A 25861-nucleotide genomic window follows, 5' to 3' on the forward strand; every position below is an offset into this window, starting at 1 on the left:
TTTGAAGGCAAAACAGAGCTTTCTAACAAATTGAGTATGGATATTGAGAGAAAGGGCAGAATTGAGGATGGGAAATGAGATTTTGGCTCTAGCATCTGCACAGAACGTAGAAACATTCACTGAGAGAAGAGAGATTAAGTGCAGGTGAGGACTTAGTTCCATTTTGGAAAGTGTTCTCCATTTATTTATGTAGACCTGAATTTCCATCTAGTATAATTTTCCTAAGTGAAGAATTTTTTTAATATTTCTGATTGTGCAGGTTGCTGGAGTCAATGACCTTTAGCCTTTGGAAATTTCTTTCATATCATATTTGTGATAATTTTTTGAATATAAATTCTAAGTTGTTTGAGCATTTTATTTTTTATTTCTTTTTTTTAATGTTTATTTATTTTGGAAAAACAGAGAGCGTGAATAGGGGAGGGATAAGAGAGAGAGGGAGACACAGAATCTGAAGCAGGCTTCAGGCTCTGAGCTGTCACCACAGAGCCCGACGCAGGGCACGAACTCACAAACCGTAGTGATGACCTGAGCCGAAGTTGGATGCTTAACCAACTGAGCCACCCAGGCACCCCTTTATTTGTTATTTCTTTTATTTTTTAGTTTATTTATTTTGAGAGAGAGAGAGAGAGAGAGAGAGAGCGAGCAGGGGAGGGGCAGAGAGATAGGGAGAGAGAGAATCCCAAGCAGGCTCTGAGCTGTCAGCACAGAGCCTAATGCTGGGCTCAGTCTCGTGAACTGAACCATGAGATCATGACCTGAGCCAAAATCCAGAGTTAGAGGCTTAACTGACAGAGCTACCCAGGCATCCCTTGAACATTTTGAAAATATTATTTCTTTATCTTTTTGCTTTTGTTGTTTCTGATAAGAAGTGAACTATTTATTGTTTTTACCTTATATTCCTATATTTAATGTGTCCGTCATGTCTAGCTGCTTTCAAGATTTTTTTTCCTTTTTGCTTTTCAGCTTGATGAAAATATGTTTATCCTGGTGGGGGTTTACTGGCAAGCTTGATCTTTGAGTTGATATCTTCCTTCAACTTAGAAAATTCTCAGCCATTATCTCTACAGATATTTCTTCTGCGTCATGCTCTCTTTCTCTTCTTGGTCTGTGTTGCCATGTATGTTAGGTTGTTTGATGTGTTCCATAGATCATGGATGTGTGTGTTTGCTTCTGATTGGATAGTGTCTAATGAATTGTCTTCACCCTCATAGATTCTTTTCCATGCTACATTCAGTTTGCTGAAGATCCTATAAAAATTATTTTGATTTTTTATTTCTATTTATCTCCAGGATTTTTTGTTTCCAGGATTTGGTTCCTTTTCATATTGTTTACATAGTATTCCATAGAAATTTCCTTTTTGTTTTGCAAGTGGTGCACTTTTTCCCACTTGTTACTTTTACGTATTTCTAGTAACTTTTCTATAGTCCTTGTGTGATCATTTAACATCTGGCCATCTTTAAGTCTGGCTCTGTTGATTGTTTCTTTTTTCCTTTCTTGAAAATGAATTTCTTTGTTTTCTCATGTCCTGATAACTTTTTAAATATCCATACATTGTGTAAGAAAGAACAGTGGAGCATAAAGTGAATACTACTTATATCCTGGAAAATGCATGTCATTTTTCCAAAACTGTCATTTTGTCACTACAATCTGTAATTGAGGTAATCTGACTTTTGCCATTAGATTCAGTTCAGTACAGGGTCGAGTAAATTTGAGTGGAGGAGCAAAACCTCTCTCACATGTGAATGCTTTCCAGCCTTCCCATCAGACTTTGTTTGTTCTTCTAGCCTGGCTCTCAGGGAGGGTTCTATTAGCTTCCCTTCTTCTGCCCCAGGCAGCTGTTGTCTAATCATTAGTCTGAAGCCCCGAGTTCCTGGGGGTGGGTGGGGGAGTGGTTCTCAGTTACAGGTTCACTCAGACTTCAGCAGACCCAAAACACTTGTCCCTCTCTGGGGAGGCAGATCTGTCTTTGCTCTCTTGCCACTCACACAGCCACACACAACCACATACTTATTCAGGGTAAGGCCTGGAGTGCATATGGTGGTCTCCATTTTCCTGCTTTGCTCTTAGACTTGAACAGATCTGAGATGTCCGTGCCTCAGAGAGAGGTTTCTTTTGGCTCTCTTGTCCTGCCCCCAGCTGTTTTTAGTACACTAGGTGAAGGCCCACAAAAAAAGAATTGGCTGATGGGTATAGATGCTCCTTGATTTGGGGGCTTCTGGGATTCGAAACAGCCATGCCAGCCTACCTGTTGTCTTTAAATATCTGTGAAAAGTTTTGTTTTTCTGAACATTAATGACTATGTTCTCCTCTCCCTGTCCCTGTACCTATTCTTCTTCACAGATTTCACAAATTCAGCTCTCTGATAGGCTCTGAAAAATGATTATTTTGTAGATTGTATTACCTGTTCTTTTTATTAGTTATGTAAGTAAAATTCTCTTGTGACAGTGTCCTAAGTAGAAATGAAAAATACTTTTTGCGGTAAATGCAACCATGTAGTTTTTATTTATAGTGGTGCCCACTAAAAATGGAAAGTGTAAGACTAAACTCTGTTTTATGAAGGTAATTATTTAAGGTATTCACTAAATATTTTTCAAAGATACCAAGTTTCAGCAGTCCAAGGATTACATTTAGAATAATGATCTGGAAGAATAGACTGTATGTCTTTGAAACAATCTATTGTAAATATTATTTCTCTTGGACTTTTTGGGGATGGACAGCAGAAATTTGATGCCATTTTCTCAGGGTTCTACACGATGCATAGATAAGATTTAGAATGTTGTGTTTGATTCTATACTGCTACTTGGAGAGGAAATTTTATAGAATATTGTTGGTGATAGGATGTATGTATGCAAGGGGACTGAACATAAAGAGGCCTAGAAACCGTGCTATGAGGATCAATTAAGAGAACAAACCTGAGATATATTTTCTAAAATGAAGAAGAAAAATGTCTTTGTGTTTAAAATTCCGTCATGTGGAAGCCTCGAATTTATTGGTGCAAATCTGTAATAACGTCTTAATACATAAATGTTTCTTTAATGTTAGATTATTTCCTTAGAATAGATATTTGTAAACTAAATTATTTAGTGTAAACATGCCTAAACCCATGAGCTGAACTAAAAAATTATCCAGTAGAAAAGAAGAAACAATTTCTATTACCACCACCAGCATATGAGTATCTCTTCTACCACATCTTTACTTAGTTTTTAGTGTTTTTTTTTAATTCTTTGCCACATTGTTAGGTTTTAAAAATGCAAAAAAAAAAAAAAAAAAAAAAAAAAAAGAAAAGAAAAACCACTAGGCTTCTTGTAGGATACTTTGTAGAATTTACTATTTTCTCTTTTGCCTTTCTGTAGCCTCACTTTTTGTTGTTCTTATTTCAAATATGAATTTCTGGGGTTTTATGAGGTTACATTCAAAATTTCCTTGGAGAAAAATCAATGAATCACATCTTTTGGGATGCCAGAGCACAATTTGCTTCTCTTTCACTGCAGAGAACTTTGCCAAATCTATGGCTCCTTTCAAAGTTCTGCCAGAAGACCTTGTGGGTGGGGTCTGAAGGCTCTAATATAACACAGAACCAATGAGAAGCCTGTAAATGCCCTTCTCCATTCTCAAACGCAGATCTGCTTTATCACTTAGAACCTCTGAGTGGCTTCTGGATAGTTTCAAATGCTTGAATTTTGGATTGAGAGGGGAGAACCTAAAGGTTCTGAATGTATTTAAATTCTAAGGAAACACCAGGATTCACTAGGCAACTTCAAAGAATCTAGAACAGGTGGGATTACATTGCCTAGAGTTATTCTTGAAACAATATATTTTTTAGTCCAGAGGTCATTCGGCTATTTCTGAAGCTTTTCAGTTAGTGCATGTGGCCTGATGGCAGAGTGCCATAAGCATGGTTTCCAGGCAACAAAAACACTGTGAATTATTGGCCTTAGGATACCCATGAGGCTTGCTTCTCTTTTCCTACAAAGATTAGTCACAATCTTTTTATACTGAGCCTCAGGGACTCAAGGCATTTGCAAATGAATCTACGGATTATTGTGTATGGTTGGTTGTTAAAGTAAGACCTTCTCAAGAGGGTCTTTTGACCTGAGTGTTAACGTAAGGAGCATGTCTCCTGCTCTGTATCCCTTTGATTGAGAGTTACACTCAGGAGTAAAACCAAGATTTAAACAGCTTTCAGGTTACTACTCAATATAGTTTTTATAGGGAGAAGCCTCTGGCAGTCATGATACAGTTAAGATCTGATTTTCAATACTGAAATTATCTGTTAAACAATGGCCTGACTCAGAACTGACCCACTTAAAACTCAGGATCTTGAGACCCCAGTCCTGATTCCTAGCACTTGCGTCAATTGTGCAAAGTGCTCTCCTCTCTTTCTGACTCTAGGAATAACAAACAGGTGGCAAGGAACTTGGCTGAAGAGAGGGGACACAATGTCCTCTGCTTCTGACTGTTCTGCATTCGGCCCGGGTATGAATCTGCTTCCAAAGCAAAGCTGAACTCTGCTCCTGTCTACGTGGGTGGTTTTGGAAAAATAAAATATATCCAATAGTTCCTGCCAGGACTGAAGGAGTTGGGGGAGAATTGTATGGGGTAAAAATCCATTTATAGGGATATTCAGGGCCAGAATAAAACAAATAAAAGTGCATAATAGAGGTAAAACAAACAGTAGCAGTAGAGGAGAAAGGATCAGCTCACAGTTAAAGAGAGTGGGAGAGGGCTTAAGGGGACTGAGACAAAGTATACTGCCTTACAAGGGAAGGTAATTTATAGACTGAATATAAGCATCAAAGCCACAGAGTGTTGGATCTTTTGTGGTGGGGCAGGGTAAAGGGATGATCTTCTTGTCTTTCACCGGTAGCCTGCATGACTCAGGGTGGAAGGAGACTATCGTGAGTGTTCTACACAAGGCTGTGCTTCCTGCATTGAAACACTGTCTGCTCTAAACAAGTGTAACTTTTGTATTTATATTTTATGTGTAGTTTTTACAAACATTTATTAAGTAGTAGTATTTACAAAACAGTATACTAGGTATACTAGGCCCAGAGAATCCCAAAACATGTAGAAGAAGTAGAAGAAACGTGGATGTTCACAAATGAACAAACAAGAGGAGGCAAAAGAAATATTTTTAGTGTGGACTGCCTGTGTCAAGATTGGAGCTGGGAAAAAGTTAGAGAAATTCTCGCAAGCTTTAAAATCCTCTTCTCATGATGTGGTGTTCAAAAGTCCTGCCCCAGTTTGTGGAATGGAAAACAGGCATGATAGAAGCCACTTTTAATTCTAGATACATTTTTCTAAAATGAAAATGTTAGTCTTTTTTTTTTTTTTTTTGGCTAAGTTATTCCTACTGCTTATGTAAATGGTTTTATTTAGGAGGTATTATAAAAATATACCAATACATGTTTGTTTGGGATATTTATATTCTCATAGGTACTGATGTTAATGTATATTAACAAGAATGATTATAATTGGTTTTGTTCCGGAAAGAGCACTTTTCATGCCTTTAGCAATCCTGGTAGAGAATACTATCCTTAACTTCTAGATACCAAATTCTTTCCTACCCATTCAGAAGATGCTTCCAGAAGTCCATCTTCCTACCAACCACCCACTTCTTGTTTCCCCTTCTGAGAAAGTTGTTTGCATCCCTGAGCCAATGGTTTCTCACTGGTGTTTATCTTATGGTAGTAACACCATATTCCTTATTTTCCTTATTCCTTATTCCTTCTTTCTTCATCTCGGTCATTAAATCAGAGGACTGACAGCTTCACCTGGAATCCAAAGCCTACCACAAAATGACCCCACTAGACCTTTCCTTCTTTACCTTTCACCATTCCTCCAAATATTTTCTGTGGTCAAGTCTGATTTTCTACTCTTTGAACATATACTCGACCTTCCATTTATTTAGGGGTGTTTTCATACTGGATGATCACACATGCTCAAAATCAGTCTATTAGCTACAGTTTCCACTGCACATCCTTCTGGTTCTTCTTGTTTTGACCCAACATACTCTTGCCTGTACTTGTTGGCTGCCCAGCTGCTTGAAAAAGCCTGGTTAGCTTTGACCATCATGAGAATAGCATACCCTTGTCAAGAGAGACCCTTTGGAGGGCTTTCAACATTCCCATTCTTCAGGCATTTAAATGGTGCTGGGATTAAAGGCATCAGAGTGGCTTTAATTGATTAAGCATGGGTGGCTCAGTTGATTAAGCATCCAACTCTTGATACTGGCTCAGGTCATGATCTCACAGTCATGAGATCCAGAGTCTGCTTGGGATTTTCTCTCTCCTTCTCTCACTGTCCCTCCCTCTCTTTCTCTTTCTCTCTCTCAAAATAAATAAACATTAAAATGGTGCTGGGATTTTGCAGCACAGGAAGGGGAAAGATTGGACTGCCTCCTTGAGCCTTCTACCATATGTTTTTACTTAGGCCCCAAATTCATAAGATCACAAACTCATAAATAATCCCATCAGCTTCTGACTTTAAAACTCTGTATTGGTTCCCTAGGGCTGTTGTAACAAACTGGTTGCTTAAAACAACAGAAATTTAGACTCTCACAGTGCTGGAGGCCAGAGTCCAAAATCAAGGTGTTTGCAAGGCTGTACTGTCTCCAGGGGCTCTAGGGAACAGGTATTCCTTACCTCTCCTAGGTTCCAGTGGCTCCAGATGTTCCTTGGCTTGTGGCCACATCACTTCAACTTCTGTCTCTGTGGTCACATTGCCTCCTCTTCTACATATGTCTCTCCACTGTGTTTCTCTTATAAGGATGCTTATTATTGGCTTCAGGGCCCACTTAGATAATCCAGGCTAATCTTATCCCAGGATCCTTAACATAATTCTGGTCTTAAACTTCAAAGGACACACAAAGACTGGTTTTCCAGATGACTTACATTCACAGGTTCTTGTAATTTGGGAAGAGATAGAACTTTTTGGTAGGCACAGTTCAACCCACTACTATAAAATTTTTTCTTTTATACGAGGCTCAAAATTATTGGAAGGTCTCTAGAGGGGAAGCGGGCTACCCAGTGTCATAACAACCAGCTATATTTTTCTCTTTTCTTTATGAAGAGCACTTTACAAACTAAAACTACACTTCCTTCCTCCAACTACCTAAAAGAAGTCCTTGGGTATGTGAAGTAAAGCAAATTCTGATTTGCTGTGAAGGAAGGGTGGAATAAATATTAAATAAAGAGGCAGAATCAAAACAGGAGAAGACAAAGCCAAATTTTCAATCAGAAAGTCAAAAATTACATCAAATGTATAGAACAAGTTCATAACAAAATAAGAGAAGAGATGGAAAAATTAGCATCCAGGATAGTTACAATTATGGCAGGTTGAAGCATGGCATGGTCTGAGACACACAGGAATTTGTCCAAAAGCAGAAACCAGGACACTGGGATGCTTGGCATTTATTGTAGAGATGAGAACAACATCTTGAAAAACTATAGATTCATGGTCTGCATTGCCAGATAAAAAATTCCCTAAATAGTAAGATAATGAGTCATAGACAAGCCTAAAGCAACACATTTTCCAAACAAGTGAGGTACAAGTATTTATATGCATATGTATGTATATGTTAGTTATTAAAAACACATGTGGAAATATTTCAAGAGAGCTTAAAATACTGTGTAGTCCTGCCTTGATTGTATGTTTTATCATATCTCAATGAAATAAGCAATGTTGGATCATATTTTATCCATAATTTATAATCTTTTCATTATCTGGGAGCATGAATTTTTAATAAACTATTATAACATTTGTTATCATTGCCCCAAGTGATTTGGGTAAAAATCAACAAAACCAACTAAAAAAGGGTATAAACATATAGGTACCCTAACAATAAATCATTCACTGCCCATGTACAATGTCAGTGGATGTCCACAAAGTTTTTGACTGTCCCAGTTGTGCTCTTCCCTCAGGAAATCTTTCTAGATTCTACCTTTAAAATACAGCTCCTTGCTATTCCAGGTAGAGTCCATGGATTAGCAGTAAATGCATGACCTGGGAGCTTGATAGGAGTGCCGCATTTCAACCCTCTGATCTTAGGCTTATGAAATAGATGATCCACATTCATATCACTTTTTGTAGTTTATTATTTATTAATGATCTCTCTGCTTACTCCCTTGAACTTAATATTTTGTCATGTCTAGTTTTTATTTTTATTTCAACTCAATGGAATATGTGCCACTCAAAATAGTAAAATTAAAATGTGGGATTATAAAAATGATGCTGTTCAACTAATATTCTTTTTAATGTTCATTTTGTTTAGATCCCCCAATCATTGAAGGGAATATGGAGGCAGCAAGAGCAGTGGATTTAATACCATGGATGGAGTATGAATTTCGTGTGGTAGCAACCAATACGTTGGGTATAGGAGAGCCCAGTATACCATCAAACAGAATTAAAACAGATGGTGCTGGTATGTTGAAGAAACTTTTAAAAATTTGAAAGGTTTATATATATGGTGCCACTTTTATATATAGTTGAATGTATTTGGAAATAAATAATACTCTGAGGTAAGTGATTCATCTAAAAATGTGTGTATGTATTTCACACAGGTGTGTGTATTCTGTGACAAGACAGTCAAAAATCAAGAAAAAGGTCATATGATGTTTAAGAATATTTTTACATAAGGAATGTAAGGAAAGAAGTAAATAGAAATCTCTGCGTATTCCACTTGGAATGACTAAAATGAAATTGGTATTTATAATATAAACTTTCATATTTGGGTGCCTGGGTAGCTCACTCAGTTAAGCATCTGACTCTGGATTTCTGCTTACTTAGGTCATGATCTAATGGTTCATGGGATCGAGCCCTGAATTGGGCTGTGAGCTGAATCTGCTTGGGATTCTCTCTCTCCCTTTCTCTCTGCCCTTCTCCCACTCTCATGCTCTCACATACACACTCTCTCTCTCTCAAAATAAATAAACTTAAAAAAAATTTAAAAAAAAACTAAAGGGGCACCTGGGTGGCTCAGTCAGTTAAGCGTCGGACTCTTGGTTTCAGCTCAGGTTGTGATCTCATGGCTTGTGAGTTCGAGCCCTGCATGGTGCTCCGGCTGATAGCATGGAGCCTGCTTAGGATTCTCTCTCTCCCTCTCTCTCTCTGTCCCTCCTCCACTCTCTCTGTCTTGCAAAATAAATAAACTTAAAAAAATTAAAGATTAAAAATTAAATTGCTCAAAAAATAATTTAGAACAAGTCCTCACCTGCACTTAATCTCACTTCTCCCTCAGTAAATGCTTCTACCTTCTATGTAGACACTAGAGTGAAAGCCAATTTATCATCCTCAATTCTCTCTCTCCTTCTCTCTCTGCACCTCCCCGACTTGTGCTCTCTCTCTCAAAATAAGTAAATAAATAAACATTAAAAAATAGAATGTAAACTTTCATGTAAATTTTGAATCTTAACCAGGGAGGCTCTTAAGTAACGAGTTTTAAGATTTAGAAGGTTCACAATTCTGCATGTCACTCAAAAACATTTAAAACTGTGTGGCCGTGTGGCATGGTCGGGGGTGGGGGGGAGGGTAGGATTAGCAGGGAGTGGAGACCATGGAATGAGAACTTCCCAGATCTAAACCACGAAGAGAGTCATAGTTTCTCTGAGAAATAGCTAGAATGTGTTCTTTTAATATTAGGTGTCACTCTAAATATGCTCTTTGACCCTAGCTCAACCATGGATGTTGTTCCAATTCAGGTTCACATTTTTAGGCGAAATACCAACTCCATTTAAATAGCCTTTGGTGCAGAAGTACTCAGCTCTATTTTCCTTTTCCCTGAATTACCAGGCAAAAATATTGTTCTGATTATAATAATAGCTCTTTTTTTTATTATTCCTTGTGTATGAAAATGAAAATGTTAAAGTTAGAGAGGGAGGAAGCCAAACCATAAGAGACTGTTAAAAACTGAGAATAAACTGAGGGTTGATGGGGGGGTAGGAGGGAGGGGAAAGTGGGTGATGGGCATTGAGGAGGGCATTGTTGGAATGAGCGCTGGGTGTTGTATGCAAACCAATTTGAAAATAAATCTCATATTTAAAAAAAAAAGAAAAGAAAATGTTTTGTAGGCTCTCTGAGTTTATTTTTACTCTGCCTTGCCAAAGTTCAGTGCTTTATTTGGGAGAAGAGATTTTATTAATTTATTTATTTATTTTAAGTTTATTCACTCTGAGAGAGTGCAAGTGGGGGAGGGGCAGAGAGAGAGAGAGAGAAGGAAAGAGAATCCCAAACAGGCTCTTCACTGCCAGCACATAGCCCAATGTGGGGCTTGAACCCTTGAACTGTGAGATCATGACCTGAGCTGCAGTCAGATGCTTAACCCACTGAGCCACCCAGGTGCCTGCGAGAGAAAAGATTTTAAAAGGATGATAGACTGCTGTTAAAATCTGTTGTGGTATCTTAATACCACTAATCCACATTGCTGGCTACCTCAATTTCTTGGCCTAACTTCTAAATAGAATTATGAACTCTCATGTCTTAGTTTTTAAAGCCAGTTATTCACAGGAGTGCCATCAGTAATCTCTGAAAGTTTCATGTAGTTTACTACATTATTTACCAGATAAAAATAATGATTCTGTAATTAAGGAAGATAATAAACATTGAAATACTGATCTTCACTGAGTATTTTCACACATATTTCAGTTAATTCTTTTGATAATATTTTAAGGTAGGTATTACTATCCAGTGTTCATTAATGGGTAACAGACTCAGAGACAGTAAATAATGTGAAATTCATATAATTACTTGCAAGACTCAGTTCAAATCCTAAGATCTGTTTGACACCTATTCTCATACATTGAGCTTTCTCTCTTAAGGGCATTTTCTCAAGCAGGACTCTAAAAGTGTGTACACAGGGAGCCTGTGTAGCTCAGTCGGTTAAGCTTCTGACTCTTGATTTCAGCTCAGGTCATGATATCACGATTTGTGAGATCGAGTCCCTTGTAGAGCTCTGCACTGACCGTGTGGAGCCTGCTTGGGATTCTCTTTCTCCCTGTCTCTCTGTCCTTCCCCCACTCACACACAGCATGCTTTCTATCTCTCTCTCAAAGTAAGTAAATAAACGTGAAAAGAAAAACCCAAATATGTATTTATATAAAACTTTATTAGTGTTCTAGGCATAGTTTAGATTTCATCCTTAACTATAAAGCTAGATATGATAAAATGCTAATTTTTTGTTTGTTTGTTTTGGTATATTCACCTGCGAAATGAACACAACTGTTTCTTTTGCTCTACCTGGCAAGCATCTCATTAGGATAGAGAGGTAATATAAGTTGAAGCTTTGTAGATTACAGATACCATATAGCCAGGATCCTTGTGTTTGATTTTTGTTATTAGTCCCTAGAGCCACTTGTGTTTTTAATATAAACTTTTGTATGATGGACTTTCTTGAAAGACAAAAATAAAAAGGAACATGGGCATGATCTGACCAGTGGTTTTAAACCACATAATTTCATGCTGAGAGATCTTGTACTTGATTTGATTTAACAAGTATTCATTTTCAAAATAAAATTGTAAAAATAAAATAAATGATTAAGTTTATGCCTACGTAAACTTTTTTCAGTTAAAAAATTATAACATTCTTGGGGCATCTGGGTGGCTCAGTCAGTTAAGTGGACTTTGGCTCAGCTCATGATCTCATGGTTCATGGGTTCAAGCCCTGTGCCAGGCTCTGTGCTGACAGCTCAGAGCCTGGAGCCTGCTTCAGATTCTGTGTCTCCCTCTGTCTCTCTCTGCCCCTCCCCAACTCATTCTCTGTCTCTCAAAAATGAATAAACATTAAAAAAAATAAATAAAAATTAAAAATTATAACATTCTTATATTTAAATATAGTCCTTTAAAAAAAATCTCTTGAGCTTGGCTAACTTTCCATGATCTCTTGACTAACATTGTATGAACTAAGACTTAATCTGAACACATGTTTTGAAATACTAAATTGTTCATTAGAGGAGGAAGGAGCTTTCTCTGGCATTGATGATAGATACAGACCTTCTCCTCTCCTCCTCAGGAAATCTGTTACAAACAGTATCTTAATTTTTTTAATTTCAGAAGGTGATTGCTTTGGTATACATGGGTTGATCATCTGGAAGGAATTATTGTAAGATCTTTTTTGTCATCTCAAAGTAGAAATGATTATGTTTTTAGGAATACGAACAAAAAGCGTCTCAGAGAAAGACTCAGTCTGACTTTTGAATCTGAATTTGTGATTTATATTTAGTATCATATTTAGAAGCTCAGGATCATTTTCGTATACTCAATTTATATGAAACTCTAAAGACCTTTCAACCTCACTGTCTTCCTACTCTTCTGAAAGCAGTGTGTAGTATTGAAGCTCCAAGATACCGATCCTTCAGTAGAATCTTGGTTCCATTGTTTCAAACCTTAGATTACGTAACCTCTCTGTTTTCTCATCTCAAAATGGAAATTATTTATTTTTTGAGATTTTATGATTTATGATTTAAAAACATATAATGAAAGAAGTTAGTACTATCTAGTGCATAATATTTGCTGCCTAATATTCATTTATTATGCTATTATTCTCATTTCACAGCATAATATGCTTATAAGAAAATATTGTCTACTCTGTAATTGATCACCTCATTTGACAATGTATTTCCATTTTTTATAAGCATACAGAGAATCACATAGCTTCATGTAATTTCTAATCATCTTAGAGGAATATATATATATATATTTATATTTAATATAAACACAAGAATATACATTTAATATAAAACTAAATAGAATTTATCTTTAAATATTGTTTTTCTTTTCTTCTTCATTTTAAAAAATTTAATATGCATAAAATTGGACATTCACATTCTTCATTCTAACAAAAAAAATAAAAATACTTTTTAAAACAAGGGGATGTTTGTCTTGCCATGTACCATTATAACAACTCCCTAAGAGATGCCAGCATATGTTATGTGGGATAAAGGCTGGTTCCCATTTGATGGAAAGGTTGCCCCTGCACCTCATTATGCTGATTGAAAGACACAACATTATCTAATGCAGCACATGCCCTTATCTGTCCAATTACTTAATGTTAAGATCGCAGTGCATGGTTGGGTATATTCTTTGGATTCAGACAAGTGCATTATAAAATGGATGGTCCCAAATGAAGAATTAGAAGATGTGTTTGTAATTCATTGTAGCCCATTTAATTTTGACTGTAAGAAAGAGATAACAAAAGCGTCCTTCAAAGTAATGTGTCATTAAGACATACCCTCATAGCTAATGGATCTGCAGGTGCAGTTGGTGAGTTGATATCCTAAAATGGCGCATTTGGGTTTGTTTTGACAGCTTTGGCATTTATTTATGCCAGATCAACCTAAGAAGGAAAAGAGAAAAAAAATACAAGAACCAGCACTTTCATCCTTTATATAGAACATTAATTCTGTGTCTAATGAAGCCATTCTCTTTTTATTTAGTTTTATTTTTAGTCATTTTAGTTATGTTTGATAAAGGAGAGAAATGGTGCTAAGAGCATGTTTTGTAGCTAGCAAGTTACTGATAAATTTATTTGCTATCATTGGTAATAAAAGAGAGAAACATTTTTTTAAAGTAGCAAAAAGTATAGAATTTTAAGCAATGAGGAGGCCTGCATTAAAGCTACTCTCCATGTAAGCTTGTGACATGGCTCGTTAAGTAACTTCCATTGGGATTCATTTGCCTTTCCTGTAAAATGGGATAATGTTACTTCTCTGTATGCTTACTTCAAAGGGCTGATCGGAGTATCCAGTTAGGTGCAGTATGTAAAAATCACTTCTGAGTTCTAGATGAGTCTTTTATGAAGCTGAGCTGCTTCATTCATTCGGCAGACTTTCACAAGTTGGGGATACTTAACACATTAAATTAAAATTAGTCGTACATATTCACTTGTTGCTAAATTAAAGAAAGTGCATCTTCAGTACTGGAATCAGATTCTATTTATGTTGCTATCTTTAGCGCTACAAAATTATTTGTGGAAGAGAAAAGGAGGAGCAAGAAGGGTAAGATGGTCGTTCTAGAAATTGGCGGTTAATAGAGGAGGATGAAAAGAGAAGCAGTGATAAAGCCATAGTGATAATTGCACGTTATGATTGAAAAGAACGCATTACCAAACATATTTTATTCTATTTGAAAACAAAGTTCACACATGCATTAAATACTTTTGTTTTTAATATCCTGAGAGAAACTAGATTTCATCCTTTTACTTAAATGAATAGTGCATAGTTGGTTTGAGTTCTTCATAATAACTTCACTGTACCTTATGATCATTTCAGTTTGTAGCATTCTTTTCTGCCCATCCAGCATTTCTTCAGATGACTTATTTTTAGATTATCATGCTCTTGAGCAGTTAACAAATTTACTCCGTTCCACCCATAAATTTTTCCTGTTTGAGATCAAAGCCTAGATTCATAAACAAACCTCCAATTTCAGCTCTAGAAGACCCTACGACATTAATATTATTGTGAATTATCTCAGACCCTGTATTGTTTTTACCTGTTACGGGAAGAGCATCAGTTTAACATGGCAGATGCATTAGCAATATTAGCAATCTGTTCCACCAGCGGAACAGATCATTAAGAGTTACAAATAGCTACTCTCATTTGAATATCCAAATATTATGCAGTTCATTTGGTTTTGTTAATGGCTAATCACAAAGAATGTATATTTAAAAGTAGAATAAAAGCAGATGCAAGACTTTAATTGTACTTTTAATCCCTTGGTTTTTCTAGATTCTAGAGCATTACAGTTATAACCATTTGAATCTCTTCCTAAAAATTTTGTTTTAAATCACAATGAGATTTTGATGCAAATTAAATTTGAAAGGTACATTCATGGTAACTTTATTTCTGTAAAAATGGCTATACAAATTAAGCAATAATTAACAAGGACTAAGTAGTCAACAATTTATTTTGAATCAAGGGCCTGTCTTCATATACTTCATGGTTGTTACAATTTAGGGTTTGTCATAAGTCAATGTGTACACTGTTAAAAAAAAAAAAAAAAGAAAAAACAAAAAACAAAAAAACACCAAAGCTCAAATTGGTACTTCTAAGGAAGTTACCTAAGCTTTCAAATCTAAAAGTAAAATTGGCAGCATCAGTTTTTTTTTCTAAACTGAACAAGTAATTATGACAGTGGCTTGAGTTTCTTTTTAAATAATTTTGAGTTCTGTGACTGAAATACAGAAGCACTTTTATAAACATCATTAGGAAATCACTGTTAGACTGAACTCAAGGCAGAAGAACAAATTTAAAAGCTATTTTTAACATTTCACAGTAAAATGATAAATATTGTTTATTCGTGATTAATTCAATAATTTTCTATTTTTTCCTAAATATTTCATTAAAATCTTTTAAATGATTTATTGTTAAAAGAAAGTTTAGTTTGTTCACTGTTAAATTGCTTTGGAGCCTAACGCTGAATAAACTGCCTTGTGTTAGAGTTATTTACTTCCCTGAAAGGAATCATGATTTGCCCAGGTTTTCTGTTCTAGCAAAGCTGAATACAAATATACAGTAGCTAGGTGCTCAGATTTTTTTTTTTTAAGTTTACTTATTTTGAGAGAAAGAGAGAGTGCAAGCAGGGGAGTGGCAGGGGCAAAGAGAGAGGAAGAGAGAAAATCTCAAGCAGGCTCCACACTGTCAGTGCAGAACCCAATGTGGGGCTTGAACCCATGAACCGTGAGATCATGACCTGAGCTGAAATCAAGAGTTAGACACTTAACCAACTGAGCCACGCAGGTGCCCCAAGGTGCTCAGATTCTTGTCAGTTATGTAGGGTATATGTCAATCCCACCTGTGAAAAAAAAATGCCCCTTGGTTGCTAAAGCTACAGCTGCACATTCAAAGCTAAATGGAGGACATTAAGTCAATAATTCACCTAAGATATAAAACACTCTATTAGAAGGTACAGTTACCTTTATTCCTGCCCTTTATTTTAGCATCATAAGCTGAGTGGGTGATCTTTGAAGGGCAAGTCAATCTTGACTTATTGAAGCATGTTAAAGGAGTTTGAAATAGGGGCGCCTGGGTGGCGCAGTCGGTTAAGCGTCCGACTTCAGCCAGGTCACGATCTCGCGGTCCGTAAGTTCGAGCCCCGTGTCGGGCTCTGGGCGGATGGCTCAGAGCCTGGAGCCTGTTTCCGATTCTGTGTCTCCCTCTCTCTCTGCCCCTCCCCCGTTCATGCTCTGTCTCTCTCTGTCCCAAAAATAAATAAACGTTGAAAAAAAAAAAAGGAGTTTGAAATAAACATTATGAAATGGAGAAAAATTCAATCTAGCATAATACACATATTTCATTTTTAGCTCTAAATAAAGAGGTTAATTTTGATTATAATGAAAAGGATTACAGTGAAGTGCTTTGGCAAATAATACTTGATCTGATGAAGGCAATGTTTGATTCAACAAATTGCAGTGTAATAAATTATTCTAAGAGTTATTTTTGAAATTATTTGCCTGTGACCACAATACTTGTACTTAGAGTTAAACACACAAAATTTGATCTATTCATGGATTGTAAGACAGCATGTTCTTTGTTTCCTGTTTCTTGTAGCATGTAGAATTTTAGCTTCAGAATATGAGTTATGTGGTTTAAAAGGTTTCCAAGAGTTATTTTAATATCCAGGGTTCAATATGTATTTTATCTAAAGCACTACAATTATCTTTTAACACCTCTGTGCACTCAATTTTTATTTCTAACACTTATGTGGTGACAGGTGAGTAGTAAAATAAAATCTCTCAAATTCATATTCATTCCTAATCAGAAATGGAAATCATCACACGGTTTATAGACATAAAACCATACATTTTGTTTCTGTGCAATTAACGTACATATCTCAACAAAGAATTTGCATGGCTAACATAGGAGAAGTTATGAAGTATTTTTCTTTGAGTCACAATTATTTGTTGGTATGTGCAGCTTAGTAAATGAACATGTTACTTTGAGCACTCTGAGGAAGGCATGACTATTTCCATGGGAAGGATGTGGGGAATCCAGGGATAATTCATCTTTCATCTGTTCTTTTTTTTAATGTTTATTCAGTTTTGAGAGAGAGAGAGAGAGTGTGTGTGAGTGGGGGAGGGGCAGAGAAAGAGAGAGAGACAGACTCCAAACCAGGCTGTAGGCTCTGAGCTGTCAGCACAGAGCTGGAACTGGAGCTCTAACCCATGAACCTCAAGATCATGACCTGAGTTGAACTTGGACACTTAACCTACTGAGCCACACAGGTGCTCTTCATCTGTTCTTTAAAATTTTAACAGATCTGGGAATGATATCTCAGACTGAGCCACAACAGTTGCATGTAAAAACACGGACTTCATCCATGTAGCTGGTCTCCAAGTGCCTCCAGTACAAGACAAACTATGCTTTATTTATCTGTGCAACTCCAGTTAGATAAGAATCCAATAGTATACAAATCTGATGAGATACAGCAACTACCCTGAAAGATTTATAGGGAGAGAGAATAACATGGAGAAAAATAAAGAAGAGGTCATTGGACTTAGCAATTTGAAGCAATTTTGTGATTTGTGATTTTTTGAGAGAGTGAATTTAGTAATATAAAGAAGTGGAAGACAGATTATGGGTCATTAAAAAGCTATTACAGAGTGAAGTACAAAGCATAGCCATATATCAGTTCTTCTTTGCAGTTCTGTGACAAAGTGTTTAATGGTGTGGAGGGTAAGAAGGAGGCAATATTACAGATAATTTTTAAAGATGGAGAGACTGTAAGGTAGAATCTAGTAGAACAAGTGAAACTGAAGGAAGATCTAAAAAGACAGAAGTGTGGGAGAGTCGGAGTCCCTGATGGGGCAAGGTTCTAGAAGGTATTTAGGAACTGGAAGTGAGAGTACCAGAAAAAATATTAGATTTCAAATATTACCAGATGTTTGGGAGAAACTTTATCCAATGTTAATTCACAGGAGCTATTTAATATTATTTGTAGATTGAAGCATAAAACTAACACAACAGTAAATTATAAGAAGGTCATAAGTTTCAAAAGTAAGAGCTGTGGAATATTTTCCCAACAAAATAGATCTAATCTTTCAAAATCATATTAAATGAAAGGACACAGGAAAAAAAAAAAAAAGATGTGTGTGGGAGGGCAAATTTGCTTTGCTCCCCCCTGCTAAAGAAAACCCATACTTTCCTATGGCACTGAATCAATTTTTAGCTTGGCAGGAAAACATATTTAATTTTATACTTATATTTATATTTATATTTATATTTATATTTATATTTATATTATTTATATTTATACTTATATTTATATAATTATATATATATATATATAATATATGATAGATTGCAGCTACTGTGAGGCATTATCATTATAATTGAGTGGGTAATGTGTGCAGCTTGTGTTTCCTAGTGAAGAAAAAATTTATGGTCTTGGAGTGCCAGAAAAAAATTGCATAACCTCATTTTTTATTGTTTGTTTCAGCTCCTAATGTGGCGCCTTCAGATGTAGGAGGTGGAGGTGGAAGCAACAGAGAGCTGACCATAACGTGGGTGGTAAGTATGAATAAGTTACATATATTATAGGCTGCTTTACCTACACTGAATCTCAAAACCATTTTGTTTCCTGAAATAATATGGAATAAAAGACAATGCCCAGAGTAAACTGTTTTTGTTTTGTTCTGTTTTGTTTTTGTTTAAATATAATAAAAAAAATTTGAATTGGCAATTAGGGAAATTATCAACAAGTAGAAGAAACTGAGTTCACCAGAGATTTCAATGTAGATTTTGTCTCCATTAAGTGAATGTAAAGAGAAAATTGAATTTGAGTGGAAAGTAATCCACTGTTGTTCTGCATATGGTTGTTATCGACATTCATTTGTTGATTTATGCCTTATGAGTTAGCTCATAAGGTATAAATCTAGTGAGTGTACATTGAACACTTTTATTCATGGTCAAGATAGAATCAGAGGCCAAGGATACTGGCTATCTATTTGTTTTCTTTGCATGACCGTATCTACCACCTTTCTTGATTTATAAGAATTACCTGGAGAAAAATAGGAATTTGTGGTTTATAGAGTAACAATATAAAAGATATTGCTGTTATTTTTGGTGAAACAAATAAACTGTCACGATGTATTTTAATTTAAATAAAATGTGAATTTTATTTTTAATAGAACATAACAAAGAAATACCTTTTATAACCATAGATGCAAAACTTAACAAAATGTTGGCAAATTAAACCCAGCAAAATACTAAAAGAATGATACACTATGACAAAGTAGAGTTTATCCCAGCAATGCAAAGTTGGTTTCACAAATCTCATCATATTGGCAGAATAAAGGAATGAAACCATAGGATCTTCTCAATAGATGCATAAAAAGCACTTGGCAACTTAAAAAAGTCATTTATTTTTTAAAAATTCAAGGTAAACTAGAAATAGATGGGAATTTCCTACACCTGGTAAAGAGTATTTATAGACATTTGTAGCTAATATAATGGGCTCAATGGTGAGAGACTAAGTGTTTTCCTTCTAAGTTTGGACACAGAGCAAATGTATCCCCTCTTGATGTTATAATAGTCCCCAACCAGTGAAATAGGGCAGAAAAAAAGAAAAGGAAGAAGAAGAAGAAGAAGAAGAAGAAGAAGAAGAAGAAGAAGAAGAAAAGAAAAAAGAGCACGAAGTGTATATGTGCAGAAAATTCTAGGAAACCTATAAACAACTATTAAAATTAATAAGCATATTTAATAGAATTGCAGGATACCTAATCAATGTTCTAAAGTCAAATGTTCTTTTATATTTTATTGGTTTGCTGCTAACAAAACTTTAAAAATACATTTATAATGACAATTAGAAAAAGGTAAAATACATATACATGAACAGAAACATACAAGACTTCTCTACCAAGAACTACAAAATATTCCTGAGAGAAACTAAGGAAAATCCAAATAAATGAACATAAATAGCATGTTCATGGATTAGAAGAATCAAGTAAATTTGAAAAATAAAAACAGAAACACAAAGGTGCAGGATTTCACTACCTGAATTCAAAATTTACTAAAGCTGCATTAATTAAGACAATGTGATATTCCCATAAGGACCGATACATATCAATGGAGTAGAGAGCCCAGAAATAGACTCACACTCATATGATCAATTAACTTGCAACAAAGGCACCAAAGTGATACAAAGAAAATAACTTTATTTTCTTTTTCAATAAAAAGAAAAACTTGTTAATGAAAGGTACTGGAATAATTGGGTATTTAACTGGGGAACGTTTACCCAAAAGGAATCTGGATGTTCTTTGGTACTAATCTTGTTCACTACACTAAACTGATATATTTGTCCTTTTCTATTTACACATCAGTAATGTAGTATCAGCTAGTCCAAAGACCATATCTACTATTATGGTAATATTTCTACTGCAGGGGTATTCTCCTTTTGTTTGTTTTGTAAAAATAATTTTTTAAGCTAGAAAGCAACATTTTTTTAAATTAATGACATCTCCAATGCTGAAGTATTATGTAAACAAAAATTACTCAAGATCACACATGTCAGAAATAACTCACATTGACATTTTGGGGTGGTCTTTCTAATCTTCTACATATGATGTCATAAAATTTGTAAAATAAAAGCAGAAAGCTGTTTTTTAAGCATTTTTAAACTTAATATTATTTTGCATGCAATTTTCTTTCTTCAAGACTCCTTGAGATTTTATTATGTTGTTTGCATAGAATATGGCAATATTAACTTTCAATTCAACATGTTTCCATCACATTTGTAATTGCATTTTTGAAAAACAAATTTTATCTTCAAGCTTTATGCAACTTGAGCATCTATTTCTGAAGTATCTGACAAACTCACAATGACTTCTTTTCATGAAAATTGTTCATGTCACAATCCCCTATCCAAAATGTTACTTTACTTAAAAAAAAAAAAGGAAGAAGAAAAAAAATCAATGCTCAAAGCACAAGCAAGAATAAATTACTAAAATTATTCTTTTCCTCAAATGCAAGTCAGATTTTACCTATGGCTGAGTGTATAGTTCCTGTGCAAAAATTGATCCACTGGCCTAAAAGATTAAACAAACATCTTGCTATCTGATTCTAGATAGATTTTGAGCTCGCTGTGGTGTGGTAACCCAATTTTAATTTCTAACACTTCTCTGGGCATTCAAAACCCCAAAGATTTAAAAACTTTTGTATCAGCACCTGTTTTCAAAATGAAGTTTGCTTTCTTACTTGAGACTTATTTTGACCACTAGTGTAATGTATTACAATATGTTGTCCCAGGAGTCACCCAAGGGACTTGTTATTGAGGCATCCAAAACGTTTTGTTAATCTTTTATGACCCAAAGGGAAGTCTATCTCAGAAACCATAATGTCTGAGAAACAATGCCTCTCATCTGGATTTTTGAAGTGAGACAGATATTGGTGGAGGAGAGGGCTGCAATAGTATAAACTTGTCTGCATTAGACATCTGTTTATCTAGGTAACATGTTTATATAGGTCCATGTGTACCCATTAAATATCGTTACTGTTCAATCATTGCAGATAGTCAAAAAGCACAACCTAGCTCCAAGGGATTTTTAGGAGTGCAAAAAAAAAAAAAAATCAGGTTTTAATTTTTGCAGAAATCAAATCAATTTAAGTAAGTGGATATTTAGCAAAAATTGACTTCATTCAGTGCTGTGTCATATTTTATTCTTGGCATTTAGGTTACATTCTTAAGTAAGATTTAGAAATACTGAATGCTGAATATCAAGTTATTTAATTTGTAGGTTTTAGTCAATGTAACATACATAAGTGTGGATATTAGGGAAATTAGAATATTCTATTATTTTATATATGAATTTTTTTTTATTTTTTTCCTAATATATGAAGTTTATTGTCAAATTGGTTTCCATACAATACCCAGTGCCCATCCCAAAACGTTCCCTCCTCAATACCCATCACCCACCCTCCCCTCCCTCCCACCCCCCATCAACGCTCAGTTTGTTCTCACTTTTTAAGAGTCTCTTATGATTTGGCTCTCTCCCACTCTAACCTCTTTTTTTTTTTTTCCTTCCCCTCCCCCATGGGTTTCTGTTACATTTCTCAGGATCCACATAAGAGTGAAACCATATGGTATCTGTCTTTCTCTGTATGGCTTATTTCACTTAGCATAACACTCTCCAGTTCCATCCATGTTGCTACAAAGGGCCATATTTCATTCTTTCTCATTGCCACGTAGTACTCCATTGTGTATATAAACCACAATTTCTTTATCCATTCATCAGTTGATGGACATTTAGGCTCTTTCCATAATTTGGCTATTGTTGAGAGTGCTGCTATAAACATTGGGGTACAAGTGCCCCTATGCATATATATGAATTGGTTTTAAAAAAAAATTGGATGGTATCTGTTTCAGGATAAGATGCGGGCTTGCCAAAAATTCATAATTAGAAATCCTATTCTAAAATTTTTAAATCAAGTCTCTATGGCCTGAGACTTATTAATTTTTTCCCCAAGGAGTTTTTTTTTTTTTTTTTTTTCTGGAATTTTTTTTTTCTCCAGTTTCATTGGGATTTGAAAATTCTCTAGCTGACTCTGGTATACTCTAAATTGCAAAAACTAGGTAGATAACTATCAATAAGAAAAATGTTCAAACTACTGCAAAACACTAGGTTATATTATCTAATAATTTAAAAAATCACAATATGTGCATCCTGGGGATTATGCTTTCAGGATGTACATTTCTATACCATCCTGTTTAACATAAGTATATTCAAGAAACTGTGGTATATTTACTTCATGGTTTTCCTCAAGATAACTTTGATTTTTCTGGTGAAAAATTAAAGACACAATCTGCATATTTCTCTTTTTGACTGAAAACAACTAAGTGATGAGTATTTGCTAGAACTAGCTTTGTCGTTATTTATAAATAATGACTTGTTAAAGCTGACATGAACTTCCTTATTGGGCAGATGACATGTGTAATGATAAGAAACTCAGGAAATAATGCCAAACAGAGCACATTCTTCAATACTGTGTCAGACAGGGGCCCACAGCCAGCCTCCTACATATGAAGGCAATATCATCTCTTCCTTCCTTTTCTCTCTTTTCTCCTCTGACCAGTGTCTACTGTTTGATTACAGGACAGATATTCTAGAGTCATATACAACTCTCTTTGTTTTAGGTTCTAGGCATGAAAGTAAATGAAACTCGCAGAAACTCTGCCCTCATGAAACTTATATTCTAGTAGTTGAGAAAGATAATGAAGTAGATAGATAAGTAAATTATATAGTGTGGATCATGGTAGTGTTACAGAAAAGAAAATAAAGCAGGGAGGTAGGGTGTATGGGGTGTTATGGAAATAGTCTTGAAATGGCAGATCTTGTGGCCAGGAAAGACCACAAGTAGGTGATTTTTACCTCAAGAAAGTGAAGGAGGGAGGCTTCTGATGTATGGGAGAGCATTCTAGGCAGAAAGAATTGAATGTAAAAAGGTCCAGAGTGAGAGCCCCCCTGAGATATTCCAGGAAGAGAATACTTAGTAAGTAAAGTCATTACTTGTTTGGGCATGTTTTTGCCCTGGCATTTTCAGGCAGCACTAACTTATGAACATGTTTTTTTAAGTAATTTTTTACAAAGAACATGCTTCCATGTGTATTGTTATTATTTGCATTGGATTTCCTCCCTATTAATTATATTGCTTAAACCTATTTAATATATCAATTTCTATTTAGCCTTTGTCAAGAGAATACCACTACGGCAACAATTTTGGTTACATAGTGGCATTTAAGCCTTTTGATGGGGAAGAATGGAAAAAAGTTACAGTAACTAATCCAGATACTGGCCGCTATGTCCATAAAGATGAGACCATGCGCCCTTCCACTGCATTTCAAGTCAAAGTTAAGGCCTTCAACAACAAAGGAGATGGACCTTACAGCCTCACAGCAGTCATTAATTCAGCACAAGACGGTAGGTAAAAGACCTTGCTAACATGATGAGGAAGATAAACCTAACTCTCTGGTAGGTATTTTGTTTGCTGTCTTTCAGGCCTTACTTGCTAAGATCTTTTCATAGTACTAGGCATTTAATAAAAGAGTATTACTTTGATCCAAACTAAAATGTCATTCCAACCATTTAAAGACAAGAGTACCTCCCAAATCTTTTTCATCCTTTAGATCATGTCCACGATAATTAGGAAATCTCCACTAAAATAATTGGCTTTGGATCCCTGTTTTTGGCCTCTTGATTCTAATTGTGAAGTGAGAAATTCTCCATACTTGGTTGGTACCTTAGTATGTCTGTGCATTCACAATGCTTACTACTTACAAATTCCTTAACATATACTTTTCTGGGGGTAAAGTTTCCCCTTTTAACCCCCAAATTGTATAATTCTATCCTTTATGTAACTTCTTTGCCATTTCAATAGAGTGCTGAAATTTTATTAAAGGGAATCTAGGCAGAATTCTATGAAGAAGGAGTCAGAAAGTTGAATTTTTTTATTGGGAAAGGAAAAATTTGTCTGGAGAACTCGTTAAGGGGACAAATATATAGATACTGGCTCTCTTTGTTTTTCTAGAAACTTTATCTGAACTGAGAATGCTTTTAAAAGACTTTATATGTCTTTGATAAATAATACATTGTTTTAGATTAAACATAATAACATTGACTTCTGTGATTTCCTATTTAAGCTACTATGATTTTTATTGTTTTCCTATTAAAGAAACATAAGATCTCCTTATTATATCTCCGTACTCATGAGCACTATGTAAACAATTAATGGCTAGAAAAGCAAATGGAAATTCCATTGCCTTCTGACCTGACACATTTGTCCTTGGCCAAGTTCTCTTCACATACGTGTGAGAAGCACAAAAGGAAATAAAACAGGAAATACTCCTCTGATCTCTTAGAGGAAAAACACTCTATTCATTTGCCCAATTTGTGTTACCTTCTACTTCAAAATACACATTTAGCTATCAGAACTCACATAATGCTCTTCAGGCATACAGTTATTAGCTTCCCTACTTGTTAAAAATTTAATATGTATTCCCATCATTCCATGATCTTTACTTATAACACAAACATGAAAGGCAATCTTATATATATGGTTATATATACATGTAGGTGCACACACACACACACACACACACACACACACACGTGCTTTTTTTTAAGTTAACTAAATACATGGAGAGAATAAAAATGGAAATTATTTAAGTTTATAATCAAGTCAGGGCTTTCAGACCTGAGTAATAATTCTTACATTCTCTATACTTATTCCGATTCAATAGAAAGATGGTAACTTGGCTCAGTGTTACCAGTTTGAACAATCTGAGTATCCCCCACAGAAGACATGAAAGTAAAAAGCACTTTACAAGTTATCTTCTCACCCAATATCAACTTTTTAGTGCCTTATTTGATGCTAAAGTAATCAGGCAAAGGGCCATGCTTGTCATCTCTGTAGTCATGACCATCTGCATTTAATTATATTTCTTTCCTAAATGTTTCATAAGTCTCATAAAACCTGCATGTGCCGAAGCTTGTATAAGCGTTCCTCTCTTCTTCTCCTGCTAGGAAATCAATCATAGTGCTACACATTAACCTTGATTTAGAAAGGCAACAATGTTCATGTGCAGGACATTTTTTACACAAAAGAGGATTATGGTTTGTTAATAAAAGACAATAAAAATTGACCATTCTTGCTTAAAGATTTCCTTAGTTTCTTTGTGTAATTTTCATAAGGGATGTAAATTACTTTTTATTTTTCACTGAACAGAGACCTTTTTGATACATACTTGACTTGATGCCCAGTTGGAAGATTAGACTTATAAAAGCTTTCCTGAGCGCAAGAAGCAGTGGATGTCACAACTTGTTTCAAAGGATCTAAAAAAAAAAAAAAAAAAAACTTAGCTTAAACATAAAAGAAAAGGG

General features: G+C 35.2%; 1 protein-coding gene across 3 annotated transcripts in view; it reads left to right on the forward strand.

Moving 5' to 3' along the window:
* Positions 1 to 25861, forward strand: part of CNTN1 (contactin 1) — a 365054-nt gene that overhangs the window by 282031 nt on the left and 57162 nt on the right. For all 3 annotated transcript variants that reach the window (XM_045466117.1, XM_045466116.1, XM_045466115.1), the window contains 3 exons: positions 8273 to 8422; positions 18427 to 18497; positions 23668 to 23902. In XM_045466117.1, coding sequence (XP_045322073.1) covers positions 8273 to 8422; positions 18427 to 18497; positions 23668 to 23902 — 456 coding nt within the window. The remainder of the gene's footprint in view (positions 1 to 8272; positions 8423 to 18426; positions 18498 to 23667; positions 23903 to 25861) is intronic.

The sequence above is a fragment of the Leopardus geoffroyi genome, chromosome B4, assembly GCF_018350155.1.
Source record: "Leopardus geoffroyi isolate Oge1 chromosome B4, O.geoffroyi_Oge1_pat1.0, whole genome shotgun sequence".
Taxonomy (NCBI): Eukaryota; Metazoa; Chordata; class Mammalia; order Carnivora; family Felidae; genus Leopardus; species Leopardus geoffroyi.